Source organism: Lytechinus pictus, chromosome 12, assembly GCF_037042905.1.
Source record: "Lytechinus pictus isolate F3 Inbred chromosome 12, Lp3.0, whole genome shotgun sequence".
Taxonomy (NCBI): domain Eukaryota; kingdom Metazoa; phylum Echinodermata; class Echinoidea; order Temnopleuroida; family Toxopneustidae; genus Lytechinus; species Lytechinus pictus.
Genome location: NC_087256.1, coordinates 30,542,802 through 30,563,096, shown reverse-complemented (window position 1 = coordinate 30,563,096; position 20,295 = coordinate 30,542,802). Strand labels below are relative to the sequence as shown.

The 20,295-nt window shown below is 37.3% G+C and overlaps 1 protein-coding gene across 3 annotated transcripts; it reads right to left on the bottom strand.

The window, feature by feature from the left end:
• Positions 1 to 4,970: 4,970 nt before the first annotated feature.
• LOC135156170 (uncharacterized) lies at positions 4,971 to 16,907 on the bottom strand. Of its 3 annotated transcripts, none has more exons than XM_064107777.1 (3): positions 16,575 to 16,907; positions 11,049 to 11,937; positions 4,971 to 7,537 (listed from the first exon to the last, which is right to left on the bottom strand). In XM_064107777.1, the coding sequence occupies exons 2-3, from the start codon at positions 11,803 to 11,805 to the stop codon at positions 7,092 to 7,094; spliced, it is 1,203 nt and encodes a 400-aa protein (XP_063963847.1). In that variant the 5' UTR covers positions 11,806 to 11,937; positions 16,575 to 16,907; the 3' UTR covers positions 4,971 to 7,091. The 3 variants fall into 3 exon arrangements, with proteins under 3 accessions (XP_063963847.1, XP_063963848.1, XP_063963849.1); XM_064107778.1 differs by lacking the exon at positions 16,575 to 16,907 and adding an exon at positions 12,286 to 12,801; XM_064107779.1 differs by lacking the exon at positions 16,575 to 16,907 and adding an exon at positions 12,146 to 12,172.
• Positions 16,908 to 20,295: the final 3,388 nt, after the last annotated feature.

The window sequence follows — 20,295 nt, the reverse complement described above, 5'->3', positions numbered from 1 at the left end:
GGAGATCCTCCCATTGGCAATGCGACCAAGATCTATGATGTCACAGATTAACAACTCTCCCCTTTTGGACACTGAAAATATACCCCAAAACATCTCTTTTTGCTCATTCTAATCATATGACAAACGATTCATCAATGATATAATGTTGTGAAACCTCTGTACTTGTCCTCTCATAAAGAGAACACCTCACCTTGTGATAGACTCTATAAAAGTGAGAATATCAGTGAAATAAGTACTAAAGTAGTGAGGGAGTTGTACGTGTGTGTCTTCACAGATCTTGGTCGCATTGCCAATGGGAGGATCTACATGGTATTAGTGATCTCAATATTCAAATGCTCATAACTTTCTTATTATTCATTCAATCTTCCTCAAACTTTCAACAATACGTTTCTTTTATTTTTCTCTTTGATATGGATTCAGCTGGTTTCAAGGGTTTCATTCTCCTTTAATCGCATTCTGTATGTTCTGTGCAAATTGGTGAAAACTTAGAGAGGCCTTGTTTTAAAGCAGAGATTTATTGTGAGATATAATATTGATTGAAACCAATCTTCATTGCAATTGATTTTAGAGAGAGGGATTGATTGTGAGATATTTAATTGATTGAAATCAGTCTTCAGTGCGATTGATTTTAGAGAGAGGGATCGATTGTGAGATATTTAATTGATTGAAATCAGTCTTCAGTGCGATTGATTTTAGGGAGGTGGAATTGATTATAAAAGAGAGAGGGGATTGATTATGAGAGATAAATCAATTGATATCGATTTTCATTGAGATTGAGTTTAGAGAGATGGGATAGGTTATGAGGGATTAAATTGATTGAAATAAATTTTCATTGAGATTGATTTTAGAGTGGTGGGATTGATTAAAACTGAGAGGGGATTGGGTATGAGAGATTAATTTATTGAAATCAATCTCCATTTTGGGGAAGTGGGATTGATTAAAAACAGGAAGGAAATTGATAATGAGAGATTAAATTGATTAAAATCAATCTTCATTGCGATTAATTTTCGAGAGGCGGAATTGATTAAACAGAGAGGGGATTGATTAGAGATTGATTAAAAATCGATTTTCATTGATTTGATTTTAGAGAAGTGAAATTGACTGAAACAGAGAGGGGAATGATTATGAGAGATTCAAATCGATCTTCATTAAGATTGATTATAGAGAGAGATGGGATTGATTAAAATAGAGAGGGGATTGATTGTGAGAAATTAAATTGATTTAAATCATGAGTGAAATAATTTTTTGTTGAGATTGATTTTAGAGAGGTGATGGGATTGATTAAAACAGAGATGGGAATGATTATAAGAGATTAAAATCAACCTTCATTGCGATTGATTTTAGAGAGAGGCTGGATTGATTAAAATAGAGAGGGGATTGATTGTGAGAAATTAAATTGATTGAAATCAATCTTCATTGCGATTGAGTTTAGGGAGGTGGGATTGATTAAAACAGAGGGGATAGATTATGAGAGATTAATTAGACACAGATTATTGTGATAAATCAAACTAATTGAAATTAATCTCTATTGAGATTGATCATAGAGAGGCGGAAATTGATTTAAAACCAGGACCACTGAGACTGATGTTGAAAAAAAAAAGATCAAGCTAATAAAACTGCAGTTGATATTGCTCCTAAGAGCTAAAAATGAAATGAAATCAAAATTCCATTTAAAATTGACTGTGAAGAGATGAGAATACCCCTCCCCTGATTTTTCAAGTATTAAAAATATAATGACGAACACAAACAGAATAAAAGGAAAGGAGAAAGAAAGCCATTAGGTATAGATTGTTAAATTCCATTTTTTAAATTGATAGATAAAAGCCCCCTTGCCTCCCCCCCCCCCCTCTCCCCCTTCGCCGCCGCGCAATCAAAGTAGACTAAATTGTATTCAGGTATCATCTCTCCGCCACCGCGTCTCCATCCACTCGCTTGCTCTCATTCTCTCTCTTTTCCCTTCCCTTTCTTTCTTTTCTCATATCATGATATCAAACGTTTATTGTAAAAGCAGAAAAAAATATCGGTGAAGGTTTGAGTAAAATCCATCAAAGATTTAAAAAGTTATTAGAATCTTTTAATTTATTTTATTTGTGACGTCATAAGCGAGCAACTTCCCATGTATTATCAATTGAAAAAAATATGAATGAAATGTCATTGTCACAGAAAAATGAAAGTTTAATAAACCTTAGGTATATCATCATCATGGGCGGAAATCTGTCCTCAAAGGTAGAGGGGACCAAGGGCTGGAAAATTTGACAAGCAAAAAAAAAAGGGAAAAAAAAGGGTTTTCACCCAAAATGTAAGGTCATTTAGTCCAAAATACATGTATTATTTCGATTGTGAATGATGTATTTTTCTCAAACATAAAAGACCAAAAATAGTAAGGGGGACATTTGATATTGAGCCACCTACTATTTTTGGTAGGGGGGCGCGTCCCCCTGTCCCCCTGGGATTTTCGCCCATGATCATCAGATATACTCTCCTGATGAATACATTTTTTAGCCATCATGAACCATTAAAAACATGACTTTCATACATTTTATGTTGCATAACATACGGGGCAGCTGCTCGTATATGACGTCACAAATCAAAAACTTAAAATTCAATAACTTTCTTAATTTTTTTAATGGATTTTCCTCAAACCTTATGTAACCAGTAGGCGATAAACTTTAATTACTTACTTTTAAGCATGTAGTTTTCTAATACATGTAATGTAGACAATCGTATGTATTATTATGTGTTTTATTTCACCAAGTGACACAAGAAAATGGCAAGGGATTGATTACAGAAGACAAACATGATCAACAGTTTAACAACAGTAATTAAGTAATATCTAAACCATATATCTCCCAAATAATAATAATTGCTTTGCTGGTAAAACTTAAAGGACAAGTCCACCCCAACAAAAAGTTGATTTGAATAGAAAGATAGAAATCTAACAAGCAGAACACTGAAAATTTCATCAAAATCGGATGTAAAATAAGAAAGTTATGACATTTTAAAGTTTCGCAAAACAGTTATATGCAAATCCTGTTCGGTATGCAAATGAGGAGACTGATTACGTCATCCACTCACTATTTCTTTTGTATTTTATTATATGAAATATGAAATATTCAAAATTTCTCCTCATTGTCAAGTAAAACGATTAATTCCTCTCTGGACATGTGGAAATAGCATTGTTTAATACTATTATGATTCAGCCAAGTTGGTCCTTGTTGTCAAATCTGTAAAAGTGAAATATTGTATAATTCAAACAAGAACAAACGAAATAGTGAGTCAGGGACATCATCAACTGTCTCATTTGCATGTCACTGAGTTGTGCATATCATTGTTTTGTGAAAAATAAGCGGAACATTAAAGTGTCATAACTTTCTTATTTTACATCTTATTTTGATGAAATTTTCAGCATTATGCGAATTTGATTTTTCTCTATTTATTCCAATCAACATTTTTCTGGGGTGGACTTGACCTTTAATACGCAAAATGTATTTAAAGAAATAGTCGAATGGCGAGAGCAACGCGACAATCGTGTACTTGATCAGGAAAACGTTATATCAAATTGGAGAACGTGCGAATATCTTATCTAAAATTGAAATTAAAAATCAGTTTTTTATATAAAGATCATTCAAGTTTCGAATTATCACAGATTGCAAAGAAATACTACACTGTAGAGGTGTTGTGACTCAGTGGATAAGTCTCCGGACTTTGAACCATGAGGTCCGGGGTTCAAATCCAACAACAGCACTAGCGTCCTTTGGCGAGTCGTTTATCTACATTTGCCACTCTCCACCCAGGTGTATTAATTTTTTAACCGGTAGGAAGGAATTCCTTGAATGCTCGAGCGTCCGATCAGGATAGCCGTGCTAAAGCCGGGTAATAGTATGCACAGCTTAGAAACGTTTGCATTAAGCGCTATATAAATGCTGCATATTATTATCATTGTTTATCATTACGCAGGGTAATTTTGACATCTCATTCAAACAATAACGGATGGAATGAACAAACGGGGATTTAAGATATTTTCAGGAGAGTTGCAATCAAGCTCAGTTTTTAACATGGTGTATAATCTTGCACCAGAATAAATAGACTAGACCTACAATTTCAAGTAATTGCACACTGAATATAGAATAAACGTAGTGTATCATTGATACATTAACAATATGTACCTTTTCACTCATTTGAAATATTTCGGCCCCCGCCCTTCCAAAAACAGAAAGAAAGAAACGGAAAATGGCAAATGACAACTTACAAAAGTTCAAATAACTTTCCACCGAACCAGATATAGTCAACGCTGACAATCACATATAAAAAAATCTTAATTTAGATTTTGATGGCCCATATGTTGAAACTAGTTGTATGCCATAAATGCTCATGAATCGAACAAATACTATTAAATATCTAAAATTACCATGACACGTAGCTACTCATAGTTTATTAACCTTCTGAATAGGTCTGGCAACTTCAACTTCTATTCAACTTTTGGGTAATTTTAAACCAATTCGAGAAAACTTTAAACCATCCTAAGCAAAGGGTCGTTATCAGTTGTGATTTTAACTAAAAGGTGTGTTGGCAGTATTAATGTTTCCCAGTATTTCTCCTTAAGCGTAAACGTGCATCACGGTAGATGACTCAACTTTCTATTAGACACATTTTAGAAGAAGAGCCCGAGGGGAGGTTGCATTTCACACGCTCCGCAATTGAATTAAATAGTCTGTTTTATAAAACCGGATATCTTCAGAAAAAGTTGTCAAAGCACTATGTGACAAATCTTTTCACATTCAGGCGGGAGGGGCAAGACGACTTAAAGTGAAGTCACATGTCCCCCCCCCCCCCTAATTAAGTTATATAGGCATTACAAAGTTACACAGCTCAGATCTCTCCACTTTATACTTTTCTTTTTTATTAAGTTCCCTTATATATTTCTTCACCGATTCCACTTTCTCCCTTATTTATATGAAAAATATTAAGGGGTGGTCGCCCCTGCTTGCGCCCAGAGTCCCCCATTATTCCTTCTGAATTATTAGCATTCCTCTTAGTGCTTCAAAGCACGCAATGAAATTAAATGTAGTATCTCGTGACTGTGTCTAGACTAATTCAAATTGCTTGGCAAATCATCGATACTCTCTCATTGGTGTAAGTTTCAGAAGTTAATATGGTGAGTGTATTGAAAGAAAATATCCAGAAACATTGGAAAACATCTTCATTGTTGCTCGAAATAGATTATGGGCAGACCCCCAAAATACCAGTGCGAATGACTAAGAATAGTTTATTAAACGTAGTACATGACGTGTTTCTTGTAGCCTATATGCTATGCGTTACATAAATTGAATAGTCAATTGTGATGTATGATCTGGAAATGAATGTTGAAAATGAATAATAGTACATCGACCTGTGATAAAAAATACGTACGTATCTTACTGGGCGCAAAAGAGTCGGAGATAGGATGCTTTAAAGAAAACACTGTGGTCTAACGAAATCCCCAAAATAGAAAACTACAGGTACTACTATCAAATGTGGAAACAAGCAATATTTATCGTTTGTAGCACTTTACCCAGGGTCAGATGTAAAAAGAATGATGGTTTGTTTGTTTGTAGGGGCGGCGCTTGCTCCTAATGTAAGATATATACGCCACTGAGTGAAAAATTAAAAAAAAACTCTAGATTATTCATGAAAACAGTGAATTGGATTGAATAAGAAAACGACGTGCCACATCAAATCTCAATGTCATTTATTTCAAGGTTGTAATGCAATATGGAGCATCCAAATTAAACTATATTTGACGCGGCCTTCTGTTTTAAAACATGCAACATGACAATTAAAAGTGAGTTAAAGTTCCATGGGAACCAGGGGCGGATCCAAGGGGGAGGCACATTTTCCCGGTTTTCACCTAAAATTAAAGGTCATTATGTCCGTGAAAAACTTGACAAGCAAAAAAAAAAGTTCCTAAGTTTCAAAAGGGGGGGGGGGGGGTACACTTGGGTAAAGCAGCATATTTGCATTACATTCTTTTATTATGCCTCTCAAAAAGGGGGGGGGGGCGGGCATGCTTTGCCCCCCCCCCCTGGATCCGCCAGTGATGGGAACCATGAAATAAATTGTTGAAAAGATTGTAGCATTCATAATAACTTCACTTTGCTTTTCATGAGGATAACAGAGAGCATTCCGCTTCTACGACGCATGACAGATTCAAGAACACAGTAAATCTATTGAAAATGTCCTTCATATGACAATGAACAGCTGGGAGGTCTTTGTCGAAAATTGGTAAACTGGAACTGCAGATTCGTCCAAAGTTTCGGTGCTGACGATAAACTGCACCACAATATGTCATTTTGTCCGTAATCCAGGATGAAACTATTGTTGTGATTTACCAATTTTTAACAAAGATTTCTTGGTTGTTCATTGTCATAAAGGGCATTTGACAACACATTTTGCTGTTGAATCCGTTGTGCGTCTTGCAGCGAAAAAAAAAAACCAAATGCCGGGGACAACATCAGTAAGTTGCACCTCGTCACGCTCTAAATGCTCTTGTGCAAGTGACTTTGTCCAGATGACACAGTCATCATGATTAAAAAAAAAACTAGGGGCTTTGGATCCAGTTCCTTGCCCATCTTACTCTTGGTGTCAAGCATCGTGCAAATAACATTATAATCTCATCATAATCAATGTGTAATTGAAAGGCCTATTGGTGTTGCCTCAACTTTCGACATCATAATGATAACACCATACCGTAATCACTGTAAATACAGGGGCCCCGTTACACAAAGATTAACAATGAACGTATCTACAATTGATTTCATAGACTACAATGTACAATCAATCGTCAAAATCAAGCGTACCATCAATCGCTAACCTTTGAGTTACGGGACCCTGGAATGTTAAAATTGATATCAGTTGGTATCCTTAGGGGACCACACCATGAAGTGATAAAATTACACTCTAGAAATTCAACACAACACCAAAGAGTGTAAAAACAATAACCGAAGGTGTTTTGATAACACCTATAAGTGTTGAATTGTCACAAAATTTAACACCGGTGACTGGTGTGTACACCTAACAACACCACTTGTAGGATTGCAATGACTGAATGGCTATCACGATTTATGATTGGACAATTCATATTCCCTCAGACTGGCCATTTGCCTCCTCGCGTATCTCTGGCACAGCGTACTATCCAACGACGACAGCCAATCACGAACGCGAAAATTTCGATTCTCGTCCTCATCGATCACCGTCTCCACCAGTTCATCGACGAATTCGCTGGCCGCGTTCTTCTGCTGTAGGTCGTTCGCCGTCGCCGCCCGTTTTCGTTGGAGGGGCTCCGTCGTGGGTTTGCCGACGAGAACGGACGTGGCCGCGTCGGCGGGGAGTTGTGTCGCATTGTTAGGATCCGGTGTATCTTCGTTGGTGCTCAATTGAGGCACGTGTTCCCGTTGACCAGGAGTAGTAAATCTAGTTCGTATACGAGAGTTTGTGTTGGTGGGGTAACCACTGTTGGATTGGGGGATGAATCCATTTGATGGTAACATCCGCCGATCGCCTGCAAATTAAACCAAGATTCAAACGCATTAAAAATATTATGTCGAAGAATGAACTATGGGGTAATTGCCCCCCCCCCCAACATCAACCATACTCGGAGTACTTGAAAATACTACTTAAACTTCTTAATGATCAAAATTTTACAGAGTCCTTTATCTGTATAGGCCTCACCCTTTCCCATTTCGAGCCCCCTCCCCCTCGCCATGATACAACTTTATAATGTTTTGATTGCGCTTATGTCTGGAATATAAACTTTAACAATTTTTTTTTTAATGCATAATATGCGGTCAAAGAAGGCAAACTAGCGTTTAAACAATGATAAAAAAATAGCATTAAAAAATTTACCATTCTTTACAATTGAAAAAAAACACCGAGTAGTTTTATGCATAATCCGGGTTGGCGCCACGATATTTTGTTCCGGGTAAGACCGGGTAAGACGACCTAATGATGACGTCATGTGGGTTTTTATTTTTTCGTCATTAGGGGGAAACGAGTTGAATACCCCGGATGACATGTTTTCATACTTCTTCCTTCATTTCACCTTTCCCTCCTTTTTCTGATCCCCTCTTTTTTAATTTCTTGGTAAATTATATTATAGGGAGACGCCTGCCCCCTGCTCCCTATGTCGACGCCCCTGTTCTTATCCTTGATTTTATCTTTTGATTCAATCTAATTCTCAATACATCGGTTGAGTTGTAATCTGCAGGAAAGAAAACCACATGCAACCCATATTTTATTCATATTGAAGCTCGATAAATTATTCATTTTCAATCGATGGAAATGTCAAAATTTTCATGATAATGTTGGTTAAGTCACACCAACGAAACTGACTCCAAACCGACCGATGGTATGTCATTGGTAATAACGTAATAGCTTTGATCGGCCTGGAGTCGATTTACCGGTGTGTCGGTAGCATTAGTTCGTATCTTTGACGCAAAGGGAAGTCGTTATGGAGAATGGCATATCATTAAAAAATCGATACCACTTTAACACCATGGGTTGAATCCAGGGCTTATGGGGCTATTGATTTTAATTCGACAAGGCTGGAACGAGTCGATTTACTCATATAACACCAATCACTCTTAACATCGATTATTTATTTTCCAGGTTCCTGTATATCCTGATATAAAACTAGCCCATGTCGATGTGAATTTTGGGAGGACAATATGAGGATATTTATTCAATTCTTCTTTGATAATGTTTTGCTGGTTCTGTGACGCAAACTCTCACGAGAACGGGATCGACTTTGACGTTTGGTTCTCACTGTGCTTTTACCCTAACTTCATCCCGAGAACAATGGAGAAAGATTTAACGATTATGTATTGGCAAACCGTACCATGAAACATGACGTAAGGGGAATTTGGCGGAATATAGAAAATTATTCATATTGCTTTGGACGGCTCAGAATGGGATACCAAGAATATTCTATGAGTTTGGGAATATTGCATGAAACGGAGATGGATATAGGTGCATTCTCGGTCCTTACGGTTGGGATATTTTGTTTCTCATAAAGAAATGCCATCCAATGTGATTATTATATTCAATGAGAAGTATTCATTATTATTAATATGTTACGATATTGCAGAGCAAGTTTGTGTACATAAGGCAGTGAGGAAATTGTCATATTTTGGCGCTTCGCGCAATACGCTCTGAACATGTACAGCAAAACATTGCACATCAAACTACGAACTTTTTAATGCATTGCTAAAAGGCCCTATTACATTAATGACCAACGCCGAGTTTATTGCGTAACAGCTACTCTACCATTGCCAAGGTAATGTTTGCTTCATTACCAAGTGCTTACAGACTTCTGATAAAGTGTTATGCGCTATATAAGCAATTATTATAATCATTGCTATTAGTATTTTGAAACATGACCATTGTGAACGAAAATGAAACACATTTTATTGGATTTCAACTGCGAGAAACGCCAAATAACAAATAAATGCCAATGTCACCACCTCATACGTCTCAGAACATGCATGGGTTAATTTCTATCATTTAATTAAATCGTGACGCAAAGTTTGTTCAGTACAATGCAACAAAATATATTGACGATGATTTGGGCAATTTAAGTTCTTTCGCAGACAAGTTGATTTATTACAGCACTCCCTAAACGATCACCGCCTTTTCCTTTGCACATCTCATAGGTTAAAGCACTATTTCTGTTATATCACGTCCGTGTGAGGAAGAAAATAAAGGGTACCTATGGTTTCTAAACAAAATGAAATCGCACAGTTAAAGGGGAATCCAACCCAAATAAAAACTTGTTTTTATAAGGAAAAGAAAAATCAGACAAGTTGATAGGTGAAAGTTTGAACAATATTGGACAAACAACAAGAAAGTTATGAATTTTTAAAGGTTGTAAATATTGGTAATCACTATACCCATGGAGACTTCAAATTGGCCGCATATGGGATATCATAGTGATGTAAGGCAAGGACTACTCTTCCATGTACTCCAATACATATTATGGCTAAAATGTCATTTTTCCCAAAAGTTTTATTTCAAATTATTTTTTTTTTCATGAGGACATAAAACAATATACTACCTGGGTTATATTTAGATTACTGCCCCAGGGGAATGGGTACTTAGGAGAAAACCACAAATCCCTGATAATAAAGTACATGGCCTATGGGAAAGTTGTCCTTGCCCCTGTGTCATAATTTACTTACTCAGTTGCCAATTTGAAATCTACATAGTCTTAGAGATCTCAATTTTAAAACAGCCATAACTTTCTTATTGCTTGTCCGATTTCTTTCAAACTTTCACCATTTTGTTAAATGTATTTTTCTCCTTCCCAACACAACATTTTATGGCCAAGGCTGGGTTCCCCTTTAATATGATCACGATTATCATATGTAGGGCATTTGGACTTTTTTATAATTACCACCACACCTTGGAGCCACCCCCCCCCAAAAAAAAGGGGGGTCTACTACCACTACTACCAAAGGAAAGGTGCAATATCATATTGTTTCTAAGTATATTGTCAAATTATGCCACGTACATTATGCTCCGCCCCTCAATTTCTTTGAACCATTGCGTCAATGATTACCACAGACTGTTTGATTTTCATGCATTGTCGTAATATTTGAAGACCACAGTTGCCCAACATCGGATAGTTTCTACTCGAAATCTCAAATATAACCATTTAGAAAATTCGCTTCACATTTTTCCCCTTTAATTCTTATTTTCAACTAAAAATTATAATGTTACAAAATTTAATTCTTATTTTTCAACTAAAAATTATAATGTTACAAACATCTTTGGATCATCGGGTACATTCCAAATAGCAAATACACAAAGTTTATGGGTCAATAGTTTTAGTTTTACGTCCTCTCTAGAAAAATATTATAATGATAATGTTCATTCTATCAAGGGTTTTAAATTCAAAAATTAATTTGAATTTCAATCTATTCTATTTTTGAACTCCAACTGTCTTTCATCAAAGACGATTGAAAGATTCGACTCCGGACAAGATTGTCTAATGAAATGATTATAGTTGTGCTTACCTCTTAAATATTTAGATCCTCGATTGCTGAAAGGTCTGGAAGAAAGAGGGTAGGTCTGCCACGAACAGGACGAAATAGCCGAGCTCCGACCTCCACGTAAGTCGGATTTATTCCCAGGAAATGCCGCAAGCACACTACCCCCATCAGACTTCCGCCAGGGAGATACGTCGGGCAAGACAACACCGTTTTTCGTTTTCCCTTCTACAAACTGCGACCGCATACGATTCGATCCTTGTTCTCCACGTTTTACGGATCCTTGGGGTCGGTCGCTAGCCTCGGATCCTGAGACAGGGGATCCGTATTTTCCGTTCGTGTCGACATTCGGTCTGCCGTTTTGTCGGCCGTTATTTGTCGTCTCTTCCTGGCCGTGAATGTCGGCAGTGTTTGCACGCCGTCGGAGGAAGTTCTTCGTCATTACGACGGGAAAGTTCCGTGGGTTGATCATGTCGATGCTGCGATCTGCAGCAACCGCTGACGGACCGTCCTTGGGAGATTGCGATTCCTTGTCATGGTTGAGAACGATCGTACGTCGCCGAGGTGACAGTCCGTTTGTGGTCAGTATCCTCGGCGTCGCCGAGACGGCATGCCTGTGATGTTGCCTCTCCAAGCGGTGATCGACGACGTCCTTCAGTAGCCGTGGCTCGGATATCGACTTTCGCAGGACTGGAAGGCCGATGTCGTCCTCCGTCGATTGTCGGTTTTTCGATGTCATGTCATGGCTGTATGTGACCAACAATGTGAAAATCATCGTCGTCATCAAACTAATTCAAACCGCGCTAGGATTCTGTCCAGGCTGTCTGCATGTGGTTTTCGAGCAGTCCAATTCTTGAACACGGCGCACGACCCGTCACGAATGTTGCATTTTCGGATCTACATCACTTCGAAGAACCTTAGCAAAGAAAAAGACGGAAGAAAATGTATATTAATATCAACACTTTCAGACAATAAAGTTATGTAATAAGATGAAATATTTACAGGGCACTTACATGTAATACGGGCGTTATACGCGCTCTGTTTCTGTATAAAACTTGACAACAAAATGAAATGGACATAAGAATACAAAATAATAAGAAGAAAAAATCGAAGCGGGTGAGCACCTCTAATAAATTGACCGACCTACAACTGGCTCATTCCAGAGAATATTCAGAAAATATCCAGATCTTTATCACAATCTGATAAAAGCGAGCACGAAGGTGTGAAAAGTAAACTTCATTGTTTGCTTGCTTCAGTCACTTACATATAGTAGATAACATTCTTCAGCGTACAAAAGTACCTTCATATCATATCAATTTGGATTTGTTTACGCGCGTTGAGTACACATCCACAATCGAATATCAAATATAATGGTTTATTGATGAACCTCTTCATCAGTAAGATAGGACCTTCTTGCACTTTGTGTCTCGTTTTATTTTCCAGATTTGCTAATCAACTGGTCGCAGACACCGTGACGCTACTCCGTGAGATACAGAGATGTTGATTCTTGTTGTCCCACCGGTGAAGCCCTCCCAGTTTACAAAAGAAATAGTTCGATTAATATTCAATTCGTGTTATGGTGTTAAAATTTGTGTTTTGTATTCAGCAGTCAGTCACGCACAGGGATTTAACTCTTATCCTATGCACGAAAAGTTATGAATGATCCGGATGGATGGTGACGTATTAGCTTAACAAAACCCCTAACCCTGTTGATGCTTCAGAAAAGAATGACTAGAAAAGTTGTGTCAACGCCTCTCCCGGTGTCAACTTATCTTATAATGCGGTCATGAATCATAAAAAACAGAGAGCATAATTTGTATGGCCCGGGGGTGAGAGCTCGTACCCCCTTGCGCGGAATATGCGATCTGAAAGGTTGTTTGCACCGTCGTCATGGTAACGGTGCGATGAATTGGTGTGCGTCGAAATAGGGAAAAAACGATGGGTGACGATCACTATATACCAACGGGGAAATGCAGACCTTTTAACTGCCAGAGCGAAGCCATGGCTCTTGACCTTAACTTCTTGGTGGCGAATATTTTCAACAAAGCAAACATTCGAGGAGGGGTGCACAGAGGGTACAAAATAATATCATAGAAAGTGACGCATGGGGGGGGTTCAGGAAAGTTGCGAGCGAGTGAAAATGGTGACTTATTTTTAGATCAAAATCTAATTTTGTGATCCAATCTAATAAAATAGTCATTTGATAAAGTGCCTTTTCTTTTAGATTACAAAGCGCCGCACACACACACGCTACTCCATGTTTGGACCACTAAAAAAATAATTCAACACAGTAGCGTACGCAGGATTTGTTAAAGGGGGGAGTTCAAGCTGAATGAAATGTTGAAAATAAAAAAAAGGTCTTCACCACACAAATTAGGTCGTTTCGTAGGGGGGGGGGTGAGTTCTTGGGGGAGTTGGCTATCAACAAAATTAAAGAGGGGGGTTGAACACCTGTAACCACCCCCCCCCCCCCCCCTGCGTACGCCACTGATTCAACATCTCAGAATGGTCAGCTTAGTCCAAATTAAAATTAAAATTCAAAAGTTTATTGATATAAAATCCTGACATTGAAGGATCATCATCAAAAACAAAGAAACATAAGGAAAAAAATACAACATAAGCATAACATAGTAACAGCTTAGTCCATGCAATCCACTGTGATCTTGACAAGTTAGATTGGACTCAATGACATTAATGGTGATAACTTTGACGTATTATTCAGAAAGTAATATATAATATTTTACCCTTTCCTTTCTATTTCCCATTGTTTTCCCTTTCGCTCTTTGTTCATGGAATATTTGGGGGCTAATACACATACGATAGTGTGTATATACATCATCGGACGAAATATATGTTGCCGTATGTTGTAATATCATCGTTTTAAAAAGGATGGGCATTAAGCGTATCCTTAGGGTGATGCCTAATCGAAGAGCGATATTGACCCTTTAACCCCTTTTGTCAACTCTTTAGTTCCACTCTCCAGATCGAATAATTGTCTACACTTGAGTTGGTTTTATTTGGCGATTATATTTGCAGTTCGTACATGACAACGTGACCTTATACGGTCATACCCAACTGCCCCCAGTGAGATGATTTCACGACATTTTTGGTCCCTCTAACGGCGATCGACGAGACGATCCTCTCCCCTGCGCACCTGTACAAAATTCGAAATCTGAGGGGCGGGGGGGGGGGGGGGCGTCCCCCGTCCCCTGGGTCGCCACCCATAGTCACACTATCGAAACTGACTCCAAATAGACTGATGGTGGGAATAACGCTATACTGTAGCTTTCTGGTTATTTTTAAAGACAAGTATAATTATTTAAGGAGTCCTTAGTTTGGTCAACATTTGAAAAACTCATAAGAAATCACATCAATGGAATTAGTTATAACGGCGTAAACTCAAGTTCTGCGTGGTCAAATTTGGCCAAGAATGGTATAGGAATCAAATCTAGTCTTGGTTTCCAAATGGTGATATAAACCATTACAATAAGCCAGTTCGTAGTTCCTTTCTGCGCATGATCAAAAGATTCTGCGCATGATCAGAGGAAGGTCATTTGTACTAAAGTGACATGGTGGTTTAAAATCTAATGAGATAAGCACCAACATAGATGTCTTGATTCTTCATATATTCTTTTGAATTGTGTTTTTCGTGTACATCCACAAAAAAACAACAATGCGTCCACGAACGACTGTATTTCACAGTTTGCCAAGTACATTGTGCAACATGCTATGATATGCATTCAAAGTAGGAAATGCAACAAATACCTTCATAAAGTGTTCATTGGTGTGCTATTCTAGTCACCCGGTCTATTCAATTTCTTCATCCTGCTATGTAAGGCATGCTTACGTAATATCTTACTTTGAAATATGCCTATCATAATGAAAGAAATGAAAGGTCATTTGACCAAAATTTTCCATGACGTAACTACGAACTGGTCTATTAAAGTAAAGGTAACTAAAGAACGAGTCATTTATCTTCGAATTGACTTGACTCGCAGTTGCAATCATTTCCAATTCAAATTTGATCCCGCTGAAAAAGGGAGCCCAGCTGTCTGAGTAATTCACTTAATAAAACTGCCTTTATAGGCCTACAAGATACATGTTTGACGTCAACAAACGACTGATCTTGTTTTGAAGATGTATTTTGCTGAAGTAGGTTTAATTCATTTCTGCCTCGAGACAGGTGTTCATTTACGATCCTTACCGAGAACTGACATTCCTTCGTCGTTTACTAATTAATCAACTGTAAATGAGATACAGACGTACGTGCAACCCTCATTAAATTAGTAAACTGATATTCGCCGGTAAGAGGAGTGGACTTTTCACTGCACTCCAAACCCTTCAAGTGTACGACGTGATGGTAGTGACATGATGGGGTAAAGATTCGAGGGTGTACGACTTCTGAAAATATGCGAGAAAGCGAAGCGAGTAAAAATGTATTTCAATTTGTTTGGGCATAGATTCGATGACTTTTATGAATGAAATCGATCAAATTTGATAAGGTTTTCGGACATGTAGGACTACCTCAACCCCCCCCCCCTCAATGGTGTGACAGTGCTGAAATGGAGTAGAGGAATAATCCCTTTTTCTGTCATTATTGTTGCTATCATCTTATATCTCGTGTGCTCTATATCAGATTGCTTTTATATCATACCAGCCTTATTGAATATAATTATCGCGTTGTTCTTTCTAATAAAAATTATATTTAACACAACCCTAAAAACGGGGAACCAATATTAAACAAACCCGGCTTCTTATATTTTTCCTATTTTTTCGGGTTCTTCCTACGTCTTCTGTGGTTTTATTTAAAGAGATATACGTATGTATTACTAGTTATTGAACTTGATGAAGCTATTTTATTAATGATGGTACAATTTTAAAAATGATGTCATTTGAAATAAAACATTCTTAATTCTGATCTAAATAGGCCTATACAGAACAGTTGATTCTTTTTTATTCTCAATCTTGCAAAACTGAAATAAAGCGCGTCGACATTTTTTTGGCAATTCCCCGCCTCTACACTCTTAAATCATGTATTAAAAATTGTTTAAGGGTGAATTTGAAGGTTGTGGTTACTATAGGAACTAACCCGCCCTAGCTTGTGTCCATGGCAACCAATTTGGTTATTTTCAACAAATTTAGAGTGTGTATTTTGAAGTACGTAAATAAAATAAAGATTGTGTTTTCTAGTCAATGATGGAATTTCATTCAATAAAGACGAAAGAAAAGAAATAAATGAAGTCTAGAATTATATGGGATCAAAAGTGAGACTAGCTTGCTCCTCCTTCTAACCATATTAATAGGGATATAATATCTGCGAACGAGGTGAGTTGAACTTAAGGCACACGAATAGCAGACGGCAATTTTGAATGGAAAATATGAGAACAAAACAACGAAATAATAAACTGAAAAAGAAAGAGCAGACGATTCATGCACCTCTTCGCAATTCCATGTCGCCAATGCTTTATCATTTAGATCTTTTATCACAATAACATGCAGGAATTTAGAAACTAAGTATTACAATCAGCATGATTTGATATACTATATACTCACGTTATTCAGATGCAGTGACGATTAAAATTGGGGGGATATATAGATTACGCGTCCGAATATCGCCACCAAAATCCTTCGACTAAAATTCTTTAAGAATTACATTATTTTATTCGCAATCATTGTCGTGAAATACAAACAAATGTACTATTGATATTACTTATAAACTTCACCATGAACACTCCTAGTGGCAGAGTTAAATCCCAACACGTCCTCTGATCAAAATCCCCTGAGGTTTTACGTTCAAATTATAAAAAAATCTGTCCCGAGCACGGTCCGAAGAGAGAGCCGCTGTCACTATTCGGCATTCAAGATCATATGGAAATAGAAGAATGCGATCGAGAATAAAAGATCTTTATCTGTTTGGCAGAGATGTGATAAACATGACGAACCGCGCGTGTGAGTTTGTCGATGGAATCGTCTGTGATTACGAATCAATCGTAAACACAAGTTCGCTGACATCTTATAGATGTACACGAGCTTGTGTTTACGACGTCACTGTGAAGAGGAGCCCGGTTGGATTTCGTAAACACATTTTAATCGGTTGATCGCATTTTTATGGTCCCCGCAAGTTCAAAGAGAGGTGTGTTAGTTAAAGCCAGGGTTACACCAGAACCGAATTCTCCCAAATAAATTCGGACCGATTCTAGCCGAACTTGGCCTAATTCGGAGGGTTTCGGTGGCTTCGAATGTTCCTGAATCCTTCCTGAATTATTTGCGGAGGGAGAACAGAATACTCGCGAAACCACCCGAATACCTGTATTCGGATGGATTCGCAGCAGATTCGGTTCCGGTGTAACCCGAGCTTTACGTACAATTCGCATGTACTTTGTTTGTTTGTTTTCTTTTGGTTATCGACATTGCTTGGAAATAACTTAAAGTTCGCACATTTACAAGCTTTTAAGTCAATCATGACATACTATGGAATGATAAACAAAAATGCTTGATAATACAATACAACTCAGACTTGAGAATTTGGCAAAACATAAAAATCTTCACTTACGCATTCGCGAAACAGATATTCAAATGGTAGAAAGTGTTAAATATCTTGGAGTTTTTATAGATAGGGAACTTAAATGGAATGTTCATTTTGATCACATGTGTTCAAAAATCGGTAAAATGATTGGTTTCCTTGGCAGACTTAGGCGATTTGTTAATGAATCTAGTTTAAATTTAATATATTCTTCGGTTATCCTTCCACACTTTGATTATGCTGATATTGTTTGGCAATCTGCATCGAAAAAGTATTTGGATTTATTGCAAAAGCTACAAAATCGTGCAGGAAGAATTATTCTAAAAATCGATCCATATTTGCATACTTCATCCTCATACATCCATGATATCTTGAAATGGAAGACTTTAAATACCCGGCAAAAGGAACATATGTACGTAATGATGTTTAAAGTTTTGAATAATTTTGCACCTGATTATATGAAAACACAATTTTCTCGTAAAACATACCCTTACTCTCTGCGTACAGAAAATCATCTCAGTCTCCCAAAACCAAATTCAAACAGCTGTAAACGGACATTTTTGTATAGGGGGGCTACACTTTATAACACATTACCAATTAATTTATCGTCTAGTTCAACGATTCAGTCCTTTAAATCAAATCTTCAATTGTATCTCGGTTTTCCATAATCATTTTGCCTGTTGTTGCTTTCTTTGTAGTGAAGTTTCTTTCTTTTCATGCATTAAATTAAGTTTTGAAGTTTTGTGTATATTTTTGTATATTTGCTTTATATGCATGTATTTATGTTTTAAAGGACCCCATGGAAGAACAGCGGTATTTTATTAATACCGCTGAAATGGGCCATCCTCCATATGATCTGTATGTTATGTTAAATTGAGCATGTATATATTTTATCTTTTTATGGAAATAAATACAAACAAACAAACAAGAATAGGAAAATATCAAACAGTTCATAACGTATAGCATTTACTGTATTATACTGCTTTATTCAAATAAGTGTTATACGTGTTATAAAAAAAACCTTGCTCATGGTGCTTGTGTAACTGGCGGCGAACATAATGTACCTGGTCCAATGTGCTTTTATTCTCATATCAAAATTTAGACGACAAATTGATATTTATCATGGATCCCTTATGTCAGATGTAGACTTATATTTCAAACCCAAATCTTTGCCGACTATATTTTGTATAGGGTATCACCCATATTTTGTATAAGGTAACACCCATTCCCCTTGGCAGATAATACCTTTTTTTTCAATTATATATAATCGCTATATAACCAGGGGTTATGTCACGGGGGGGGGGGTATTTGCTATGGCAAACCAAGTTCCAGCTAGGGCTTTTCCTTTTCGGCGAGCCCCTCCGTCTTCCTATTATACACTCAACATGCTCAACTAAAGGAAATTTATTGTAGTAAGTTCCCAATAATTCCTCAAGATCTACCATTATGTTATGTATTCTACTATCATGATTTTTTTTTCTTCTGATACCTGTAAAATATTTCACTTTGTCATGTCATGTTGTTGTGTAATGTGAAACGAAAAGGGATAACATGTAAAAATATATATACACACTTTTAGAGTGAAAAGTATGGAAGCTTAAAAGTGCCACCCAGATGTTCCTATAATCATCTTGTCATGTCTACATCTCTTTGGGAAAAGGATGAGATGACAAAATTTTAGATCTCGTCATGTCTCCATCTTGTGTGAGAGATGAGATGACATGATCTTGGATCCCGACATGTCTACATCTTTTAGAAGAGATAGTCAGATGGCAAGATTTTGGATCCCGACATGTCTACATCTTTTAGAAGAGATGATCAGATGGCAAGATCTTGGATCTCATCTTGTCTACATCTTATAGAAGAGATGATGAGATGACAAGATCATCTGATCATCTCTCCCACTATATGTAGACATGACGAGATCCAAGAACTTGTCATCTCATCTTTTTTACCCTGAGATATAGGCATGACGAGATCCAAGATCTTGTCATGTCATCATCTCTCCTATAAGATGTAGACATGACGAGATCCCTGGACGAGATCCAACATCTTGTCATCTGATCATCTCTTCTATAAGATGTAGACATGACGAGATCCAAGATCTCGTCATCTCATCCTTTTCCCTAAGAGATGTAGACATGACGAGATGATTATATGAACATCCCTGAGTGGCACTTTTAAGCTTCCATAGAAAAGAGGGGTTTATTCACGAATGAAAATGCATACCCGCATGAGCATAGTCCAGAGTTTAAAAGCTGATTCAAATGAAAATAATCTAAAATATCATTGACTTGTCACATTAAGGTTACTCGTAAATTCATGTTAACTTATGAAAAAAAGCATCCTCACAGCCCTCAACTCGATATAACTAATTTAATTTGTCAATTAGCATGATTACTTCATCGAGAATAAGTAATAACATGCCCGTGTAATCATAACACAATGGACAGAGAAATGTCGATGAAGAAAAATATCTTTGGAATGTTTCTCGAACAATAAAGTCTTAAGGACATGCGATGCTGTGATTGACACATATCATTATGTTCATTTTGTTGTTCAAGTACAAACCGGTGTCAACAGATTTTCGCGGTTAGTCAAGTATCGATTAGTCGATCGGTATTATCGTCTGCGGTGCTCTGCAGTCATCGTACGACAAAATGAGGACATTCCCGGAGAACAAAATGCCCCATCAATTTGCATTTTAAATCCTTGTCTACTAATTGTTTCTACCCACTCTATTCGTGTTTG